At 42.8% G+C, this 16,994-nt stretch overlaps 1 protein-coding gene across 5 annotated transcripts in view; it reads left to right on the top strand.

Moving 5' to 3' along the window:
• The first annotated feature begins 2,970 nt into the window (after positions 1 to 2,970).
• LOC119144487 (transmembrane protein 68) overlaps positions 2,971 to 16,994 on the top strand; it is a 28,553-nt gene continuing 14,529 nt past the window's right edge. For 2 of the 5 annotated variants that reach the window (XM_037379964.1, XM_037379962.1), the window contains exons 1-4: positions 2,972 to 3,261; positions 8,220 to 8,550; positions 10,934 to 11,098; positions 15,657 to 15,850. In XM_037379964.1, coding sequence (XP_037235861.1) covers positions 8,223 to 8,550; positions 10,934 to 11,098; positions 15,657 to 15,850 — 687 coding nt within the window. In that variant the 5' untranslated portion in view covers positions 2,972 to 3,261; positions 8,220 to 8,222. Of the gene's footprint in view, positions 3,262 to 7,298; positions 8,551 to 10,933; positions 11,099 to 15,656; positions 15,851 to 16,994 lie in introns of those variants that run through there. The other 3 variants (XM_037379966.1, XM_037379965.1, XM_037379963.1) reach the window with 3 other exon arrangements.

Here is a 16,994-nt window from a genome sequence, read left to right on the forward strand (position 1 = left end):
GTGTAGCACTATGCAAATACATGTAGACAGTAGTTTCAAGCCTGAGCTGGTACATTCATGCACTATTGCACCATACAATACTGGTTTAGTAGCTGAAGCTGCCCCCAGCCTGAGAGTTCTTGCATTGTAGTGTGTTTGCAGTACAGATGTGCTGTACTCACCCAGATCTCCCAGGGAGCGGGCTGGGGGGAGCCTACTTAGGTAATGCAACCCCAATACTCATCATCACTGGTGGTTTGCCTGAAAATGCGGTACTACAACACTGTCGTCCTCATATGGATTGAACCTAAAGGCCTGTTCGGAAAGGTGGACGTAGGCAGCATTGTCTTCCCAATGCAACTTGCAGAATAGCAAAACTCGCTACAAAGCAGAATGTATTTTTACAGGCTGTGGGATATTTTACTGGTGGGGGTGGGAGAACTTTGTGCAATCTATCCAATGTGCCACTAAATGCAACAAAGTCTGTTAAGTTCAAACACCAAGAAAGGTATTTTTTGTGTCTTGTTTTTCCTTCTTGTACTTCTAATATCTGTATAATCTTTTCCCTCAACATCCTAAAACTTTATGTAGCATCTAAGGAAATAGATACAATGTTTGCCCATTTTCACTAGAAAGCTAAATCTACTCTTTGGATTAAAATTAATTCTTCCTCTTTCCATGCTGCTTCTCAACAAGTATTTCTTGCACATCTGGAGAAGGGAGCTGGATAGACAGGTGAGTTATTTCCCTAGAGGAAAAAGACAAGAATCCTGTCCTGAAAAATCTCAATTCTGTTTTAAAACATAGGAATGTTTACTTGAACACCTTAACTATAATTGCTATATGCAGGCAGGCAGATTTTTCTCCCAGCAGAGACTCAGCATGCATAGGAGATGATAAATGAAAGCAAATCAAGGTGCTGACTGATAGGCCTGGATGTGAACAGCCATTCAAACCATGCAGTCTTACACAGTGCACTCCAACAATATAAGCTGAAATTCAGAGCCTGAGCTTAAGTCAGATGAGAAAAGGAACTAAAAGAAACAGCTATCAAATACAAAAATGGACACAAATGAAGAATCAAGAGGAATTAAGAGCAGCCAGAATCTGAAACCATTCCTTGTATTGCAGAAACGATGCAGGACTCGACAGCATCATTCTCTGACTATCCTATTTTTCAAGCACATTAGCATCATCATGGAGCGTGTCCAAAGAAGAGCAGCGAAGCTGGTAAAGGGTCTAGAGCACAAGTCTTGTGAGGAGCAGCTGAGGGAACTGGGGATGTTTAGCTTGGAGAAAGGGAGGCTCAGGTGAGAACTTACTGCTCTCTAAACTATCTGAAAGGAGGCTGGAGCAAGGGGGCTGTCAGTCTCTTCTCCCCAGTGACAAGTGATGTAGGTCAAGAGGAAACTGCCTCAAGTTGCACCGGGGGGTTTAGATTGGACATTAGGAAAAATTTCTTCACCAAAAGGGTTGTCAAGCATTGGGACAGGCTGCCCAGGGAAGGAGTTGAGTCACCATCCCTGGAGGTGTTCGAAGGGTGTGTAGATGTGGCACTTCGGGCTGTGGTTTAGTGGTGGACTTGGGAGTACTAGGTTAGTGGTTGGACTCAATGATCTTAAAGGTCTTTTCCAACCTAAATGATTCTTAGATGAATTAAACCACCATAGTCATCTGAATTTGCACAGCAAGTCTCCGTAGACTTGGTGCTAGGTGCCATGCTGCAACTCAGAACAGAGCCTTGGTCTTGAACAGTGGATATGTAATCAGAGCATTGATTATCTTTCAGAGCAGGGATTTCAGCCTAGATCTTGCATGTCTCAGATGCCTGTTAACAGTTTGATAAGAAAGTTCAACTTTTTCCTGGGCTATTTTGTCTTACAGCAGCATCCCTGTATTACTTGCAGCTTAGCTGAAGTGAGCTGGAGTAAAAATTTCTACTACTTCCGTCTGCTTTTGTCTTCTGTCAGTTCTGGGGTTTCAAGGGAATAGACAAAACTATTATTGAGTGATGTGAGTAGTTTTGAGAGATGTATGACAGTGATTTTTCTAATAAAAAAGTAAACATTTTTTCCCAGAAACAATATGGTAACTGCTCTAATGAAGAGCAGTTATTATAATATTGTTTTAGAAGCCTGCCCCCTAAATTTATGTTCTGTTCAGAGCAGTATTGGAGGAATGCCAGAAGTAGAACTGGTATTATAACAAGTATTTCTTTCAATTTTGGATCAGATCGCTCCTCTGCTACACATATTTTCTAGCCTCTGTTATACAACAACGAAGGAAAAACTGCAAATGCAAATGACTTGTACTTGCCTTAAAACGTAAGCTGCATTTATGAGTCTTTTTGGGTATAGTTTGCCCAATGAGCAATGCAAGGTCTTAACTTTCCGTATGTGAAGTTACCCAGCTCAAATGACCAGATTTTGCATTGGGGAAAAATATGCTACCGGTAACGCTGGGAAAGTAAATTCCTTGGGCAGCAGCAGTGCAAATGCAGTCGTGCAAAGGCGCGGCTGCACAGCCCCCGAAGTCGAACGGGTGGGTGCAAACGCCAGCGGCAGCCGGCCGTGGCGGCGGCGCAGCGAGCGAGCCCGCAGGCAGGCAGCGGGGCCGGGGCCAGAGCAGCGCGGCCGCTGCGCTGACCGGCACCCGGGGGCTGCACAAGGGGCACAGCCGCCAGGCTGCAGCGCCGCGGGGGGCGGCCCCGTAGCCTGGGGGCACGCAGCGGGGTGGCTGTGAGGAGCCCGTCTTCACCCCCGGGCTGAAGGGCTGCCCGGCGGGCCAGCGGCCGCGGAAAGCGCTGCAGCAGCGGGTTTGGGCCGGTCGGACCGCGCCGGGCCGGCCCGGTGAGGCTCCGCCCCGGTGAGGCTCCGCCCTGCGCCTGCCGGCGCGCCAGGCCCCTCCCGCCCCGCCCCTCTCACTCGCGGGCAACGCGCGCCCCCTGGCGGCGCCCGTTCCTCTCCCGCCGGAAGCGTCGGGCGGTGCGTGCCAGACGCGGTCCGGGCGGCTCCCGCGCCCCAGGCGGCGCGGAGTTCCCCCCTCCCCTCCGCCGCTGTCCTCTTTCCCTCCGCGCACGTCCCGGCCCCCCCCCCCGCCGCCTTCTCCGCTCCCGCCCGCCGGCGGCACGGTGCCCTCCCGCCTCCGCCCCGCCGTGGGGAGCCGCCCTAGCCTGGCCGCCCCGCGGGCACCCGGCCTCCGCGGGGGCGGCGGGCGCAGAAGTAAAAGCAGGCCCCGGCACGGGCGCGGGGCTGGAGCCGGAGCCGCCGCCGCCAGAGGAAGGTGAGCGGGCGCTGCCGAGTGGGCTGGGGGGGTCCCCGGGCCGGGCCGGGCCTGGCCCCGGCCCCCGCTGCCACCCCGTAGGCCGCGGGCGGGAGGCGGCTTGCCTGGATCGGCAGCGGCCGGGCTCGGCAGCGGCCTGGGGCCTGGCTCTAACCGCTGTCGGGCGGGGGCTGCGGCCGCAGCGCGGTGCGGTGCAGCTCAGCTGAGCGGCCGGGCCGGGCCCGGGCCTGTACCCTCCTCGGCCAAACTCGCCCGCCGCCCCCGGCTGCTGCGGAAGGAGCTGCTGTCCTGCGGCTGTAGCAGCACGGAGCTGGGCTGGGCCTGGCTTCCAAGCAAGGGCAAACCACCCTCTGACTTCAGGGTCTCTCCAGTCCAGAAGCCATTAGCAGGGTTATCAGAGTCCTCAAGATTTTTGTGTTTGTGGTGGCCTTGCTAATACGACCAACGTGATGGAAAGCAGCGTATTTCTGTTGGCGAGGGCATGTCATAACTCTTGCTTTCCAGTATCTTCCTCATTTGGAGCTACTGGAATGTTCTCCAGAGGTTCCACTTACACCTTTCATATACGTGCTGAAATCATACTTTCCATATTTGTCTCTCTTTCCATAATTGCTGCTTCTAGCATGACAGTAGGTCCTCGGTTAGTCCAGTGCCTGCTAACTGCAGCTGAAGACCACTGTTGTGGTCTAGTTAAGGGCTTTTCGGGGTCACGCACTGGAAGTCAGTGAAAGGAATTGTGTGTTAGCCTTGTTTCCACTTCACCACCAGCATAAAACCTTAAGCTTAAGCGTAAGTCTAATGAGAAATTGCATCTTTTTCATCTGGTGAAAATGTATGTAAGCTGCTCTATTAGGAACTTAGAACTTAAATTAAAAATGCCTAATTTGGTCACAACAGGAAATGTGCTAGTGATGTTGATTAAAATAAGAAGCTCTTTAAGGGTAATGCTCATGTTATAGAGGGATTCGGCCTGTAAATTGTTTAAGGGTGAGACTTAGCAGTACTGCACCCCATTGTGGTTTTTAGATTAGCATGGTGATAGATGTTGGAAGACCTCTGACAAGGAGGGCAGGACAGTCTCTCTTTGCTTGGGTGAGGTCCTAATCAGAGTCACATTGTTGGTGTTTCTAGATGACAGTGTGCTTTATCTTGTGATTGTAACAGCTCTGAGCAGTTGAGTAGACAGCTGTAAAGTCGGAACAGACCAAAATGACGTTATCTGTTGGTAGCATATATGAGCTATGTTGGACCTTTATTCACTGTGGAGCATCCTGTGCTTTTTTTTTTGACCATGGAGACAGAATCTGTCTTCCCTTCCTCATTGCCTTTGGTAGGGTGTTCAGTGTGGCAGTAACATAAATCACACTTGGGTTTGTATACAGAGTATTTTTGTGGATGTACCATGGGTGATCAGAAGAAATGCTGGACTTGTTACACAGAGAGCAAAGTTACAGGAGGTAAAGGCCTGGAGAAGGCCTTTATCTGGTGGACGGTAAGTCTAGTATGAGTGAGAATGACTGGCTACATTTTGGGCTATGTTAGCAAGGCCAAAGCCATTAGATAGAGGAAATATTTATTACCTGCTTTTCAGCACTTTTGAGACAAGTCCAGTTTAGAGCCGTACAGTACAAGAAAGATGCTGACAAACTGGAAGGGGTGCAGAGAAGGACCACCAGCATTGTTAGGTGGCTGGAGCACATGGTGTCTGTGGAGAAGCTGAGGGAGCTCTGCATGTTTAACCCAGAGAGGGCTTAAAAGGGGATCTTACCACTGCTTTTAATGAGTGGTTATAGAGAGGGGGGGCTTAGATTCTTCTCAGCAAAGGCACAGAAGGCAACAGGCACAAATTGCTGTAAGGGGAATACTACCTAGAGTAACGGAGAAACATTTTCACCGTGAGGGTGGTCAAGCACTGAATTAGGGGCCCAGAGAAGCAGTGGGATCTCCATCGACGGAGATGTTACAAACTGGACTGGACATGGCCCTGAGCAACCTGAGCTAACTCCCTAGTTAGCAAGAGGTTGGACAAGTGCTGTACAATGAGTCTTTCCGATATAAATAATCCTATAATTCTCTTCAAGGTGAGGAAACAATGTCATTCAGAGTAGAGTTGACTGTCCCTAAGACAAGGCAGTGCTTAGATGTCTCCTGCGTGCTTGACAGCAAAGAATTTGTCAGATTTTAATTTCTGTTACAGGTTGGTGCATAGATCTGCAAGTGAACTTATAAAACTGTCACGATTGCGTTTGAGGTATTGCATTTAGCACTACAGGCAAAAGGACAAGTAATGTTTTGCAAGGCTGAACGTGTGTGGACAGGATTTAAATGTACTTGAGGAGGATTTTGTGTTTGGAGAAAGCCATAAACAATTAAAAATATAATAGGTGGGAGAGTATAACTTCTAAGTAATCTTTAAAGCTATATAATCACTTCTTCAGTTTTGAAAAATGTTTCTGTGCCATAACCCATACTCCCATGTTGTTCTTTAGCTTACTAACTAAAGTGGAACCTAGTGGAACTAGTGGTGGAACCACTGGAGAAGCCCAGGCATAGCAGTCTGATAAATGTTGTAGTGTTGGATGCTGCTCCTGAATCCTGCTTGGGCTCACAAGTTGTGTTTCTTGTAATTGCTGTGGGTGTTTGCTGCCTGACGGGTTCTGGAGTTTGGCTCTGGCAACTGGAATGAAAAGGAGCTTTCTCTTGCTCTCCCACACATGCACTCTCTCCTGTCCTTTCCCCCTAATTCACACTGCAAAACACGTGTGCATGGAATCAGTGAAGTGCATGTCACTAAGTGCTTATATATCACTGAAGGTAAACGAGCTGCTTGTCACATTGTCTTCAGGAACATGCTGGGGAGCAAAATGTTGTAAACCTGAGCTAGTGGAACAGGCATGGATCGTGGGAGCAAAGTCCTTGTCACCAGATCAGCTTTCTTCTTGTTAAGAGATGTCACATTGAGCAATGTGGGTAGAGGCAGATTTCAAAACAGAAGGAAAAGGAACATCCGTTTGCTCTATCAGAATGGGAGAAAAAATTGAGACCAGAAAATGTGAGATGAGTTCTGCTCTAGTACATGTTTTAACATATCATAGCGAATGTGGAGTAAGACTGATTTTCATAGTTTTTATCACTGTGGTTCTGACAGTATTAATTATCTCCTGAATTTCAGTCACTTTTAACAGTAAAGGACTGATAGACACATGTCCATCTAGGCATAGAAACTCTGCAGTCATACATGCTGAAAGTCACATTTTATTAAAAAAGCCAAAACATAACACCAAGCTTATATTTTTTCAGAAATTGTTGTTCTTAATCCATTTCTCTGTAACAAGCCTACGTTATAGTTGCAACATGTTTTTCTTCTTGGTCTTGACTATCAGTTACCTGAAGTCTTGACCAAAACTTTATTCTAGACTGGGTAACATTTTTGCCTTAAGGCATTATTAATGTTGTTCTAGAACTGTAGAAGATAGCCAAGCATCCAGGTTGCCCCATGGTTATAAGATAAAGTGAATAGCAAGTTTTCCCCTTGTGGCGATTTAACCCCAGCTGGCGACTAAGCGCCACACAGCTGCTCACTCTCTCCCCCCACAGTGGGCTGGGCAGAGGATCGGAAGGGCGAAAGTGAGAAGGCTTGTGCATTGAGATAAGGACAGTTTAACAGGTAAAGCAAAAGCCATGCATGCAAGCAAAGCAAAACAAGGAATTCATTCGCTGCTTCCCATCGGCAGGCAGGTGTTCAGGATCTCCTGGAAAGCGGGCCTCCAGCATACATAATGGTTCCTTGGGAAGACAAACGCCATTAATGCTGAACATCGCCCTGATCCTTCTTCATCTCCCAGCTTATATACACTCAGCATGACGTTATATGGTATGGAATATCCCTTTGGCCAGTTGGGGCCAGCTGTCCTGGCTGTGTCCCCTCCCAGTTTCTTGTGCCCTTCCAGCCCTCTTGCTGGCAGGGCCTGAGAAACTGAAAAGTCCTTGACTTGTTGTTGCTGGGTAATGTTTACACTTAGAAACATCAGTGTGTTGTCAAGACTCTTCTCACACCAAATCCAAAACACAGCACTGCACCAGCTACTAAGAAGAAAATTAACTCTATCCCAAGTGAAACCATGATGCCCTTAAATCATATAAAGCTAATAAACAAATGTTGCTCCAGAATTATAGAAAGCCTGGAATATCATCCCAGAGAGGTCTAGCCCTGAAACTTCTTAGGAGCTGGTGCTGGAGAAGAGAGATTCTTATACATAGGCACACTACAGCCAGAGCAGTTAAATCTTTTAGAGGACTTCTGTGATCTTTTTCCCTTGTCCTTCCTGCTGCCTCTGTGTTGTGCTCTGGGACTTGGTGCTTCACTGTCTGTAAAATTTCCAGGTACAGTTAAAGGTCTCTGCAGGAGTGAGACTTGCTTATTTGATGTCATCTTCTTCTAGAGTCATTGTATGCTTGTGGTTAGTGGAAGTGTTCAGCAGGTTTTTTTATAACACTGGATCTGAGATCGTGCTGTTCCCTGTTGTAGAAGTGCTTGGGAGAAGGTTCTGAGTGTACTACTTACTGTGTAGAACAGTAAATAAGACTAATCACTACAGCTTTCTGAAAATTGAAAATGCAGTATAAATTGGTATTGGTAACAGTAGAAATGTTCTAGATATGCTTAAGCTGAACAGTTTTAAGTGAGAGAAAAATCTTAGCCTGAGATTAAGCAGTTGCACTATCTTTCTCAATCAAAATTGTCAGCATTTCCACTACACAAAAGAAAGGGACTGGAAAAATCCAAGTGAAAGTTTTGCTGCATGAGCCATTACATGTCCAATAGGTGCTGCTTGGATATGGGGTAAATGGTGTATGAATAAAATGCATGGGAGAGGTTGCATGATTAAACAGGATAGACAGGTCTATCTTTTTTGAGGATTTATTCATACTTTTTTTTTTTTTTTTTAATTAAACAGGAGATGATAGGTGGAAATGAATCCTGTACTGCAGGACCTATACCTGTGTCCTACTTAACCTGCCTGACTCACATTCTGAGAGAATGGACTGGTGTGGAGCATATTGAAGATTATCTGAGTTATGCAGTCTACCTTTTATGGGTGCTTTTTCCACTCGCAGTAGTTTTTCTGCTTCCAGGAGTTCTTGTCATCCTCTTCTATGCTTCCATTCTCCTTCTTCATATTTATAAAAGAAAGAATGAACTAAAGGAAGCTTATTCCAATGATTTTTGGGATGGTGCAAGACAAATGTTAGCTACCCTATGGGATGGACATGGAAGAATATGGCATGGTAAGTGAGATCTGATTTTTCGTTAAAAACTGTTGAAGCTCTTACTCCTAGTTTACCTTTCAGGATTATCAATATATATATTGTTGTTGTTGTTGTTGCATGAAATCTAAAATTCAGGCCATTTTTTTCTGTTTTTATCAATGACTGCCAGTGATGCTTGGGAGAAAAAAAAGCCATTCAGACTTCTTTGGTTGTCAGATATTTTGTCTTACACATTATTTCTTTGCTGCTACCAAATGAGATCTTTCATCCAGTTGAATATATATGCAATTTTTAAAAATTGTTTACTTTTTTTTTCTATTTTACTTTTTATAACTACTCCTGGATTTCGTCATGCCAGGAGGACCCGAAATGTTTGCTATGTTAAAAATTAGATCAATTAACTGCATTATTTCAGAGTCAATACATAAACATTGGAAGTCAAATGCCAGCTCCCTGAGAGCTAGTATGTCAGAACGTTAGCATAATTTAATTGCACTTAACCAGTCTTTTACGTATAATGCCAAATGATGCCTTAAAGGAGCACTTGGTGTCAGTTCACTCACTAGTTGTCTACTTCAAATTGACTTTAGAGCCTAAAGCTGTTACGGAACCATACTTTATTTTCTTTCTATGTGTTTTTGAAAACTACTTTCTCTGCTAGAATGTCAAAACGAAGGGCTCTGTTCCTTGTCCTTCTACTATTATTTCTTTTATAAAGACAGACTTAATAAATGATTTGGCTTTTCTTTCTAAGGAAATCCTAAGCCTCTTTCAGAACCATTCAGTCTAGATGCATTTAAAGGAAAAAGAGATGTTTAAGAGCAATTTACATAAAGAACAAATCCTTCTTGAAAATCATCTCTATTTGTTCTCTAGTGAAAGGGAAGCAAGTTTTCAAGGCATTGATAACCAGATGGTGCAGCGACTGTATCAGATAGGCTTTGTAAGACTAAGATGTAACTTTCAAATCTAGGAAAGTATACTAGATCAAAATCAACAGCTACATCAAAGAGCTTAAAATGCTCACTTCACAATAAAAAGCTATTTACTTTTTTTCATAAGAAAATGATTTTTTTAAGATCTTGGCTCTTTTCATCTGTAGTAACTTTTTCTTTTTGTAAGATCTAACTTTTTATTTGTGCAGAAAAGATTCTTATCCTGCCCCTTGTTGACAGTTGTGACTTTTCTGCCCTGCCAGCTGCTCTCATCTTCTCTATAAACTTCTCTTGCTAAAGAATGAAATGTTTTGCAATTATTTTTTCCCCACTTGATTATCAATATGTCATAGGAAGAAATCTTCATCTTGAAATCACAGCACTGGAAAAAAACCCACAAACCCCCAAATCAGTGCCACAACAAAAAACCCCTAAACCAAAACCCCAAACTGGTGTGTGATGCCTGTAACTTTACATGTATTATGCAAATGTTAGATGTAGGCATCATTCTGGTTATGACTGGCTGGTGTGGAGCACAGTAGTCAGTTGGTATCATACAGATGATAGGCTTGCAATATGTTGTGACTCTACAGGTATGGGTAATAAAATAGAGTGAGAAGAACCAAGAGTACCTTCAGAATTAAAAATTAATGGAATGGGAATTGCAGACCTGATTAACTTTGGAAGAAGTGAAAGGGTTTGAGGTTTTTTGTTTATTTAAAAAACCCCAAACAACATAAACAAGATACTGTAACAATACTGCTCAATATTAACTGAATATGTTCTATACTGACACATTTTGATATTTTTTAACTGAATATATTCTGCACTGTTAACTTAATTAGAAATATAAGTTCAGTAAGAAACTTGTGTGTGTCTATGTATCTTGCAATTAAGCTTACAAAGCCCCAAATACTTTTAGTAATTAGTGATGGAAAAAATATAGCAAGTATAAATCAGAGAAATAACAAAAATAAGCTTCATACCCTGAAGTAAAAGGAGATCTGTAAATGGATGCTGTCACGTCAAATCTAAAAGTTACTGGTGGCAATGAACTTTGAAAGGTAAATAATAGCTCGAAATAGATTTTTTTTCATGACTCCTATCCAATTCTTAATTGTGATTTCTCTTGAAAGATTGATTCAGAGGACTCTACAGCCTTGAAGAGAGTGAACTGAAAAAATAGGGAAGAAGTATATAGTTCAAGACAGTCAGACCGGGTGCTTTGTTTTCAGGGTTTTTTTGTTGTTTTTTCTTTAAATGTGGCTCTTCTGCTTTAAATGAAACTTGCCCTGTGAAAGCCACTTAGTAAATGCTGCAAGTCACCTCTTGACTTTTTAGCTGTCACTTTGCTCTTACCACTTCTCAATAGCTATCAGTTTGTTCACCAATTTGCTGTGAGTTAGTTTCTTTGGGATAGAATTGTATTAAACTTTGACATCTGTTATGCCTTTAACTCCTAACAGGTTATGAGCTTCATGGTGCTGAAAATATTCCTGAAGGACCAGGGCTTATTGTGTTTTATCATGGAGCTACTCCTGCTGACTATGTCTATTTCACGGCTAGACTTCTTATAGAAAGGAAGAGATACTGCCATGTAGTAGCGGATCACTTCGTCTTTAGATTACCAGGTAACATACTTCATTATAAACAATCAGTTTGAGAACTCTTAATTATTTTTTTGAAATGGTGTAATTAATAAAAATTTTGCCATAGGAACACAGCTGTCAGAACACCATGAAGTTCAGCAAAAGCAAATGTGAAGTTGTGCATCTGGGATGGAGCAATCCCATACGACAGTACCCTGGGTAGAAGGTGGCTTTGCAGGAAAGGACTTTGGCGTTCTAATGGGCAACAAGTTGAGCGTGAGTCAGCATCGTGCCCTTGCAGCAAAGATGATGAACTGCATGCTGAGCTTTTTTTAGCATGAGTGTAGACAGCAGGTTGAGTGAAGAGATTTTTTTTTTTTTTTTTTCCCCCCACGGCTTGGCACCTGTGCAAGCACATCTTGCAATATGGTGTCTGGTTTGGGACTTTACAGTACAAGACAGACATTGACACATTAGAGTGTTCAGTGGATGATGGGGAGCTGGAGCATGCGATGTATGAGGAGAGGCTGAGAGAACTGGATTTGTTTGGTCTGTACCAGGTAGGGGTGGGGGAAGATATTACTGCTGTCTTCAGCAACCTAATGGGAGGGTGCAGAGAAGAGGGAGTCGGACTTCTCACAGGTGCACAGCAGTAGAATGAGAAGTGACAGAGACAAGTTTCAACACAGGAAATCTTGATTAGATGTGTGGAAAAGTATTTTACCACGAGGGTGATCAGACACTTGAACACATTGCTTAGACAAGTTGGGGAATCTCCATCCCTGGAGACTTTCAAAACTCCAGTGGGTGAGGCCCTGAACAGCCTGATCTATTTAGACCTGCTTTCAGTGGGAGGCTGGACTACATTACCTTCAGAGGTCCCTTCCAACCATATAAATCTCTGGTTCTGTGAATGAATTAAGGGTATTCAGGGAAGATGAGCTCAAAGAGCCCAGATAATGTTCTGGGTTGTGTTTTGAAATCTGCACAATAACCTGTGATGGGCAACCCAAATAGATGCTGCTTCTCTTGTGAATCAAACCAGGAAGACTGCCAAAATTTCATCCTAGTACTAAGACTGCCTGATCTTGATTAAATCTTCAGCTTAAATTGGATGCCTTTTCAGGAGATGTTTTAGTTAACCAAAAGTTATTTTGCTCAATGGAGGAGAAATGGTGGGTGTGGAGGGGTGGGCTTCGGGAGTCTGTGGGCTGTTAGACACACTTGGATTAAATGATTTAATGATCCTTCTGTTTTTATGATTATTGAATCTACTATGAATAGCTGTGAGGAATGGCTTGACCTATGAATCTGAATCTCAGGTCCATGCCAGTATGCAATTGCCAGTACATGATCTGATTGCATCCTCTGCATGGGGCACTGCTGTCCTGAATTAACTGCATTTAACTGGTGTGTGCTTGTAAAATGTTGCTGTGCCTCTTAAGAGATGTGTGAGCCTCAAGGAGTCAAACGTGCCTCTCCTTACTGCTTAGTGTTGAAAGATACAGCTTGATAACTTATGGAAGGGAATCTAACCTAACAGGAGACATACAGATATCTGAAGATTGCTATTGAACGTAGCCTAATGCATCTTTCTTTCATGTCGATGCAAAAGGAAATTATTTCATTGTCTCCGTTTGTACTATATTTATACTATGTATGCTTCTGTTGCTTGCATTTTGGAGCAGAAGGATATGAGATATGGTCCTGTGGCTTCTTTTTTCCCCCTTTTTCTTTTAGAAACTGGAGGTTAATGATAGGGGAAAAAAAAAACATTTCAGTTGTTTCTGGTTCTTCTAGATCCTTAGCTGTGTAATGCTCAGGAATACTTCGATTTCTCAACGGTTAAGAGAAAATAGTTTCCTAAAGAGTGCAGTGAGGACTGTGCTTTTGCTTGTGTTCTTCTCCATCACCCTTTCCTATAGCATAGGCCATGTTTGCCTCCTAGAGTCATCCCTCTTCAAAAGGCTGCCTGCTGTTTTAGGGGTCTAAGACAATCCCTCTCCTATAAAGTCCCAGAGCAAAGGAGCTGTGGCTTCTTGCCTGTTAAATATACAAGGTGTTGCAAAGTGTCTTGTGGACTAGATGTTCTGCAGATAATACATGCATGGTTACCTACAGTTGTGGAAGGTTGGATTCAACGGTCAAAATGATTCTTCTCTCTCTGTAGTCGTTATGATCAGTCATAGAAAAATGGTGACATCCTTACCATCTTGCTACCAGGTAGCTGACAGCACCTATGTTGTTACAGTCGCTGGGGCTAAGCTAGAGAAATGTATATAGTGCACTTTGAGATAAGTGTTAAATGCATTACTGGGCACTCTCCAAAGGGTTTTCAAACATTGGTGTGGACACAATGTTGTAGACAATAGGAGCAGAGTATGCTGGGGCAAGTCCAGGTTGAACTGTGGAATAAAATTAAGTTTAGACTTCTTGGTATTTGGACAGATTGGCATCCCTTCATGCTCTGGAAGGCTGAAAAACTGTATTTAGATAACTTTGAGAGTTGTTTTGTTGTTTCAAAGTGGAAAAATAAATTCTTGGTCACTTTCATGCAACAGCCAGGTATGACCCCAGTGTTTCTTCTGACTCCTCAATGACCTTTGCCTTGGGTTCAGAATACCCTCTCTGCCCCTTCAGGGCCACTCCACTCTGCTGCTCTAATGGAGCCACGTTTTTCCTCTTTGCTACTGGAGCAGAGGTATTGCTAGTAACATATGATCTGCTGGCTGGGCTATAAGGTACAGCTAAGGATATAAGGCTTATGCTAAAAGCCAAGGGGGAAATAAACCTGAGAAATTTTGTGAAGACTTGAAACCCCCCCACACCACTATTTTGTATTACAATTTTTTGCCTGTATTCTGTCTATATTCTGTTCTTTTTTTTCCGACCTATGCAGTGGATGGACTCATGGTGTTGCTCTATCAGCCTCCCCCCGTTCCCAGTGTGTCCAATGCAGAAAGGAAAACCATCTTCACAGCTTCTGCTTCATTGGAGTCTCTTTTCCTGCTCGGGTCAACCCTTCTTAGGACTGTTTTGTCTCTTTCCTGAACTCACTGACAGAAGGGGACTTGGAGACAGGCAGCTTCCTACTACGTACATTCCAGAGAACTTTAGTTTGGGAATGTAAAATGTAAAAACCAGCTATTGAAGATCCCACATACAAAGCACCTGAGAGAAATTAAATTACTTTAGGAAAACACTATTTCTTTGCAAATGCTAGTAGATGAAAACTGCTAGTGTCATCAGCAGTCTGCGAGGCAGGCACAGCAGAATATGAGACAGGTGCAATACAGCTTGTGTTCGGTTGTTATGCTTTCAGACAGATCCCAGTTGTGTATAGATATAAATCAGGAGTAATTATATTCACACAAACTACAAAGACTGGTTAGAGATCAGAGTTTAGTTAAGTATAAACTAATGCTATGCTGCCCCATGGTCTCCTTCCCAAGCCCTTACTTTATGCAGGCTGTAAGAGAAGACAGATCTCTGTCTTAACTGTATTGGACTTCTGTCTGTGTGTGTGTATGTAACAAATATGTGATCGTAGTAACAGCTATTCATTTGTTAACCTGAGGTTAAGAAATGAAAATCTGTTACTGAGGGGCAAACTCAACTAGATCTGTTCTGTGTCCTTGTCTGTGGCTGATAAGGTTGTTGGGAAACTTCAAGAAAGAGAAGTATCTTTCCCATACTGTTTAGTCATTTAAAGTTCCCCTTTTTGGTATGCAGTACTCATAAATACTGTATTTAAAATTTATTGAACCAAGCAGACATGATTGATTTCCTGCAAACAGAGGTTTATGCTAGTTGTGTTCTTTCACATTACGCTAGTTGTCTAAATTGATTAGGTATGCACCCATTTGATGCTTGTAAGCAAACTTTTGATGTTCTGCCGTTTCTTGAAGAGCAGTGTCAGTATGACATTTCAAATTTAAGATGATATAAGGAGTTTATATAACTTTACAGTTAAAAGCTTCAGTAAATGAAAAATCTTAACCTAAGATGAATATACCCAATCCAGGCTTGCCAGATACCTTTGTGTGTGAAAGGCCATCAGGGTACTTACAGACTGAACCAGGGAGTCAGTTCCTGCAGTGATGTGTAACACAGAATGCTGCATTTTCTTTGTCATTCTCCTTGTGCACAGACTACTTTTTGTTTGCCGAAGTTAACAAAACAAAAACCCACAACAATTTACTGGTATTTTCTCTTGTTGCACTTTATTAGGACTGTGCTACATTTGAAAAGTAGAGCTTGGGCAAGGAGCCAGTGCCCTGCAGCCAACTTAACAACTCCTTTGAAGGGGCATGTGAAAGATGGCATAGTGCTTGCCAGCTTTTTCCAATTTCGTTCTGATTGTGAGATAGCACCTGACTTTACTGTGATAAAAAGCCACTGAAACCCCTAAATCTTCAACTTTTTAGACCAAAATTTATACGTAGGACTTAATGCTTCAGTCCCTCTACAATCATCTTTGATTTTGGGTTACAGGTTATTATATAAAATAAATTTTAGCTGTTGTGTTCTGTATTGGAAATCTGTACTCAATGGTAGTATGAATTAACATTTTCTGAATTAATATTTTCTTACCCTACAGGTTTTAAAATATTACTTGATGTACATGGAGTTATGCATGGACCAAAAGAAGAATGTGTCAGTGCTCTGAAGAAGGGCTATCTGATAGCTATTGCCCCAGGTGGAGTTCGGGAAGCACTCTTTAGTGATGAAATGTATACTATAATCTGGGGTAATCGGAAGGGCTTTGCTCAAGTGGCCATTGATGCAAAAGTGGTAAGTATGACAGATCACAGAAGAGAAGCAAGGAATGCTGACTTACTAGTACTTTCTTCTAGGGAAAGCTGTTTGGATTATCATATATTTGGTGTGACATTGCTGAGTAGCGTGAGTATGGTCTATTTGCTCTCATAACTACATTTCAAGTCTCTTGTCGCTTTTGATAAGGTGGCTTTGGAGTCAGCTAAGAATAGTGTCGTCAGGAAATCCAGAGTTTAAAGGAATGAGAGGTGAGGTCCAGGACGGTTTCTACATTACAAGCCTATGCTCTTTTACATGTACCTGGTCAGGATTGTGATGGTGTAACCCCTGACCAGAATGGTTGGAAAGCAACATGAACATTTGTTTCCCCTGTCACTGAAGTATACCGTGACCCAGCACAGTATGGATTCACTGGCGCTACATCCTGTAGTGGCATTTTATGGTAGTAAGGGATGTCTAGGGCATGCAGCAGTGGTAGCAGATGCTGTTCGCTAGTGTGAGCTGTCTCTTCAATTCTAATATGTAGCATTGCACTTGATCAGCAGGCAGATACTTATTCATATGGGACCAGTTGTGAAAGGCACATAAGTGTATGAATAGTTGAATTATACCTATTTTAATAAGCGTTTCAGAGTCCTTCTCATTCTATATTGGTACTTGAAAGATGTGTGCATATGTCTGTAGGTCTGCATATATCTAATCTGAAAGGAAGTCTCACACCAAGGGTTTTATAGTTAGGTACTGTCAAAGATAAAATTTCTGGATTTTACACAGAAATAGAATACTTTTAAGACCCAATTTTAAGTGTGTGTCACTTTTCTCAGGAGAAAAATAACATTGTTCAAACAGGCTATTTTCAACAGATTTACATTTTACTAATGTATTATAATACCACACGAAAGACCATCCTTGGGATTCAACTATGGTTGTACTAGTTATTTTACTGAATGTGTGTTCAGTTCCCTTTATGCACTCGCAAAGGTCTTGCAGCTTTATCTCCCCCTAAAAAACACCTGAGAGTTGCAGTAGAATAGGAATAGTGTTGGAGGCAGGCTGAAAGTGGGGAAAATATTTAGATTGAAGATGAACTTTAATTCACCTTTAATCATGAACATAACTCCTCATGGAAATTAAAACATCAGAAAAATGTGTCTTAAAA

This window comes from Falco rusticolus, chromosome 3, assembly GCF_015220075.1.
Source record: "Falco rusticolus isolate bFalRus1 chromosome 3, bFalRus1.pri, whole genome shotgun sequence".
Taxonomy (NCBI): domain Eukaryota; kingdom Metazoa; phylum Chordata; class Aves; order Falconiformes; family Falconidae; genus Falco; species Falco rusticolus.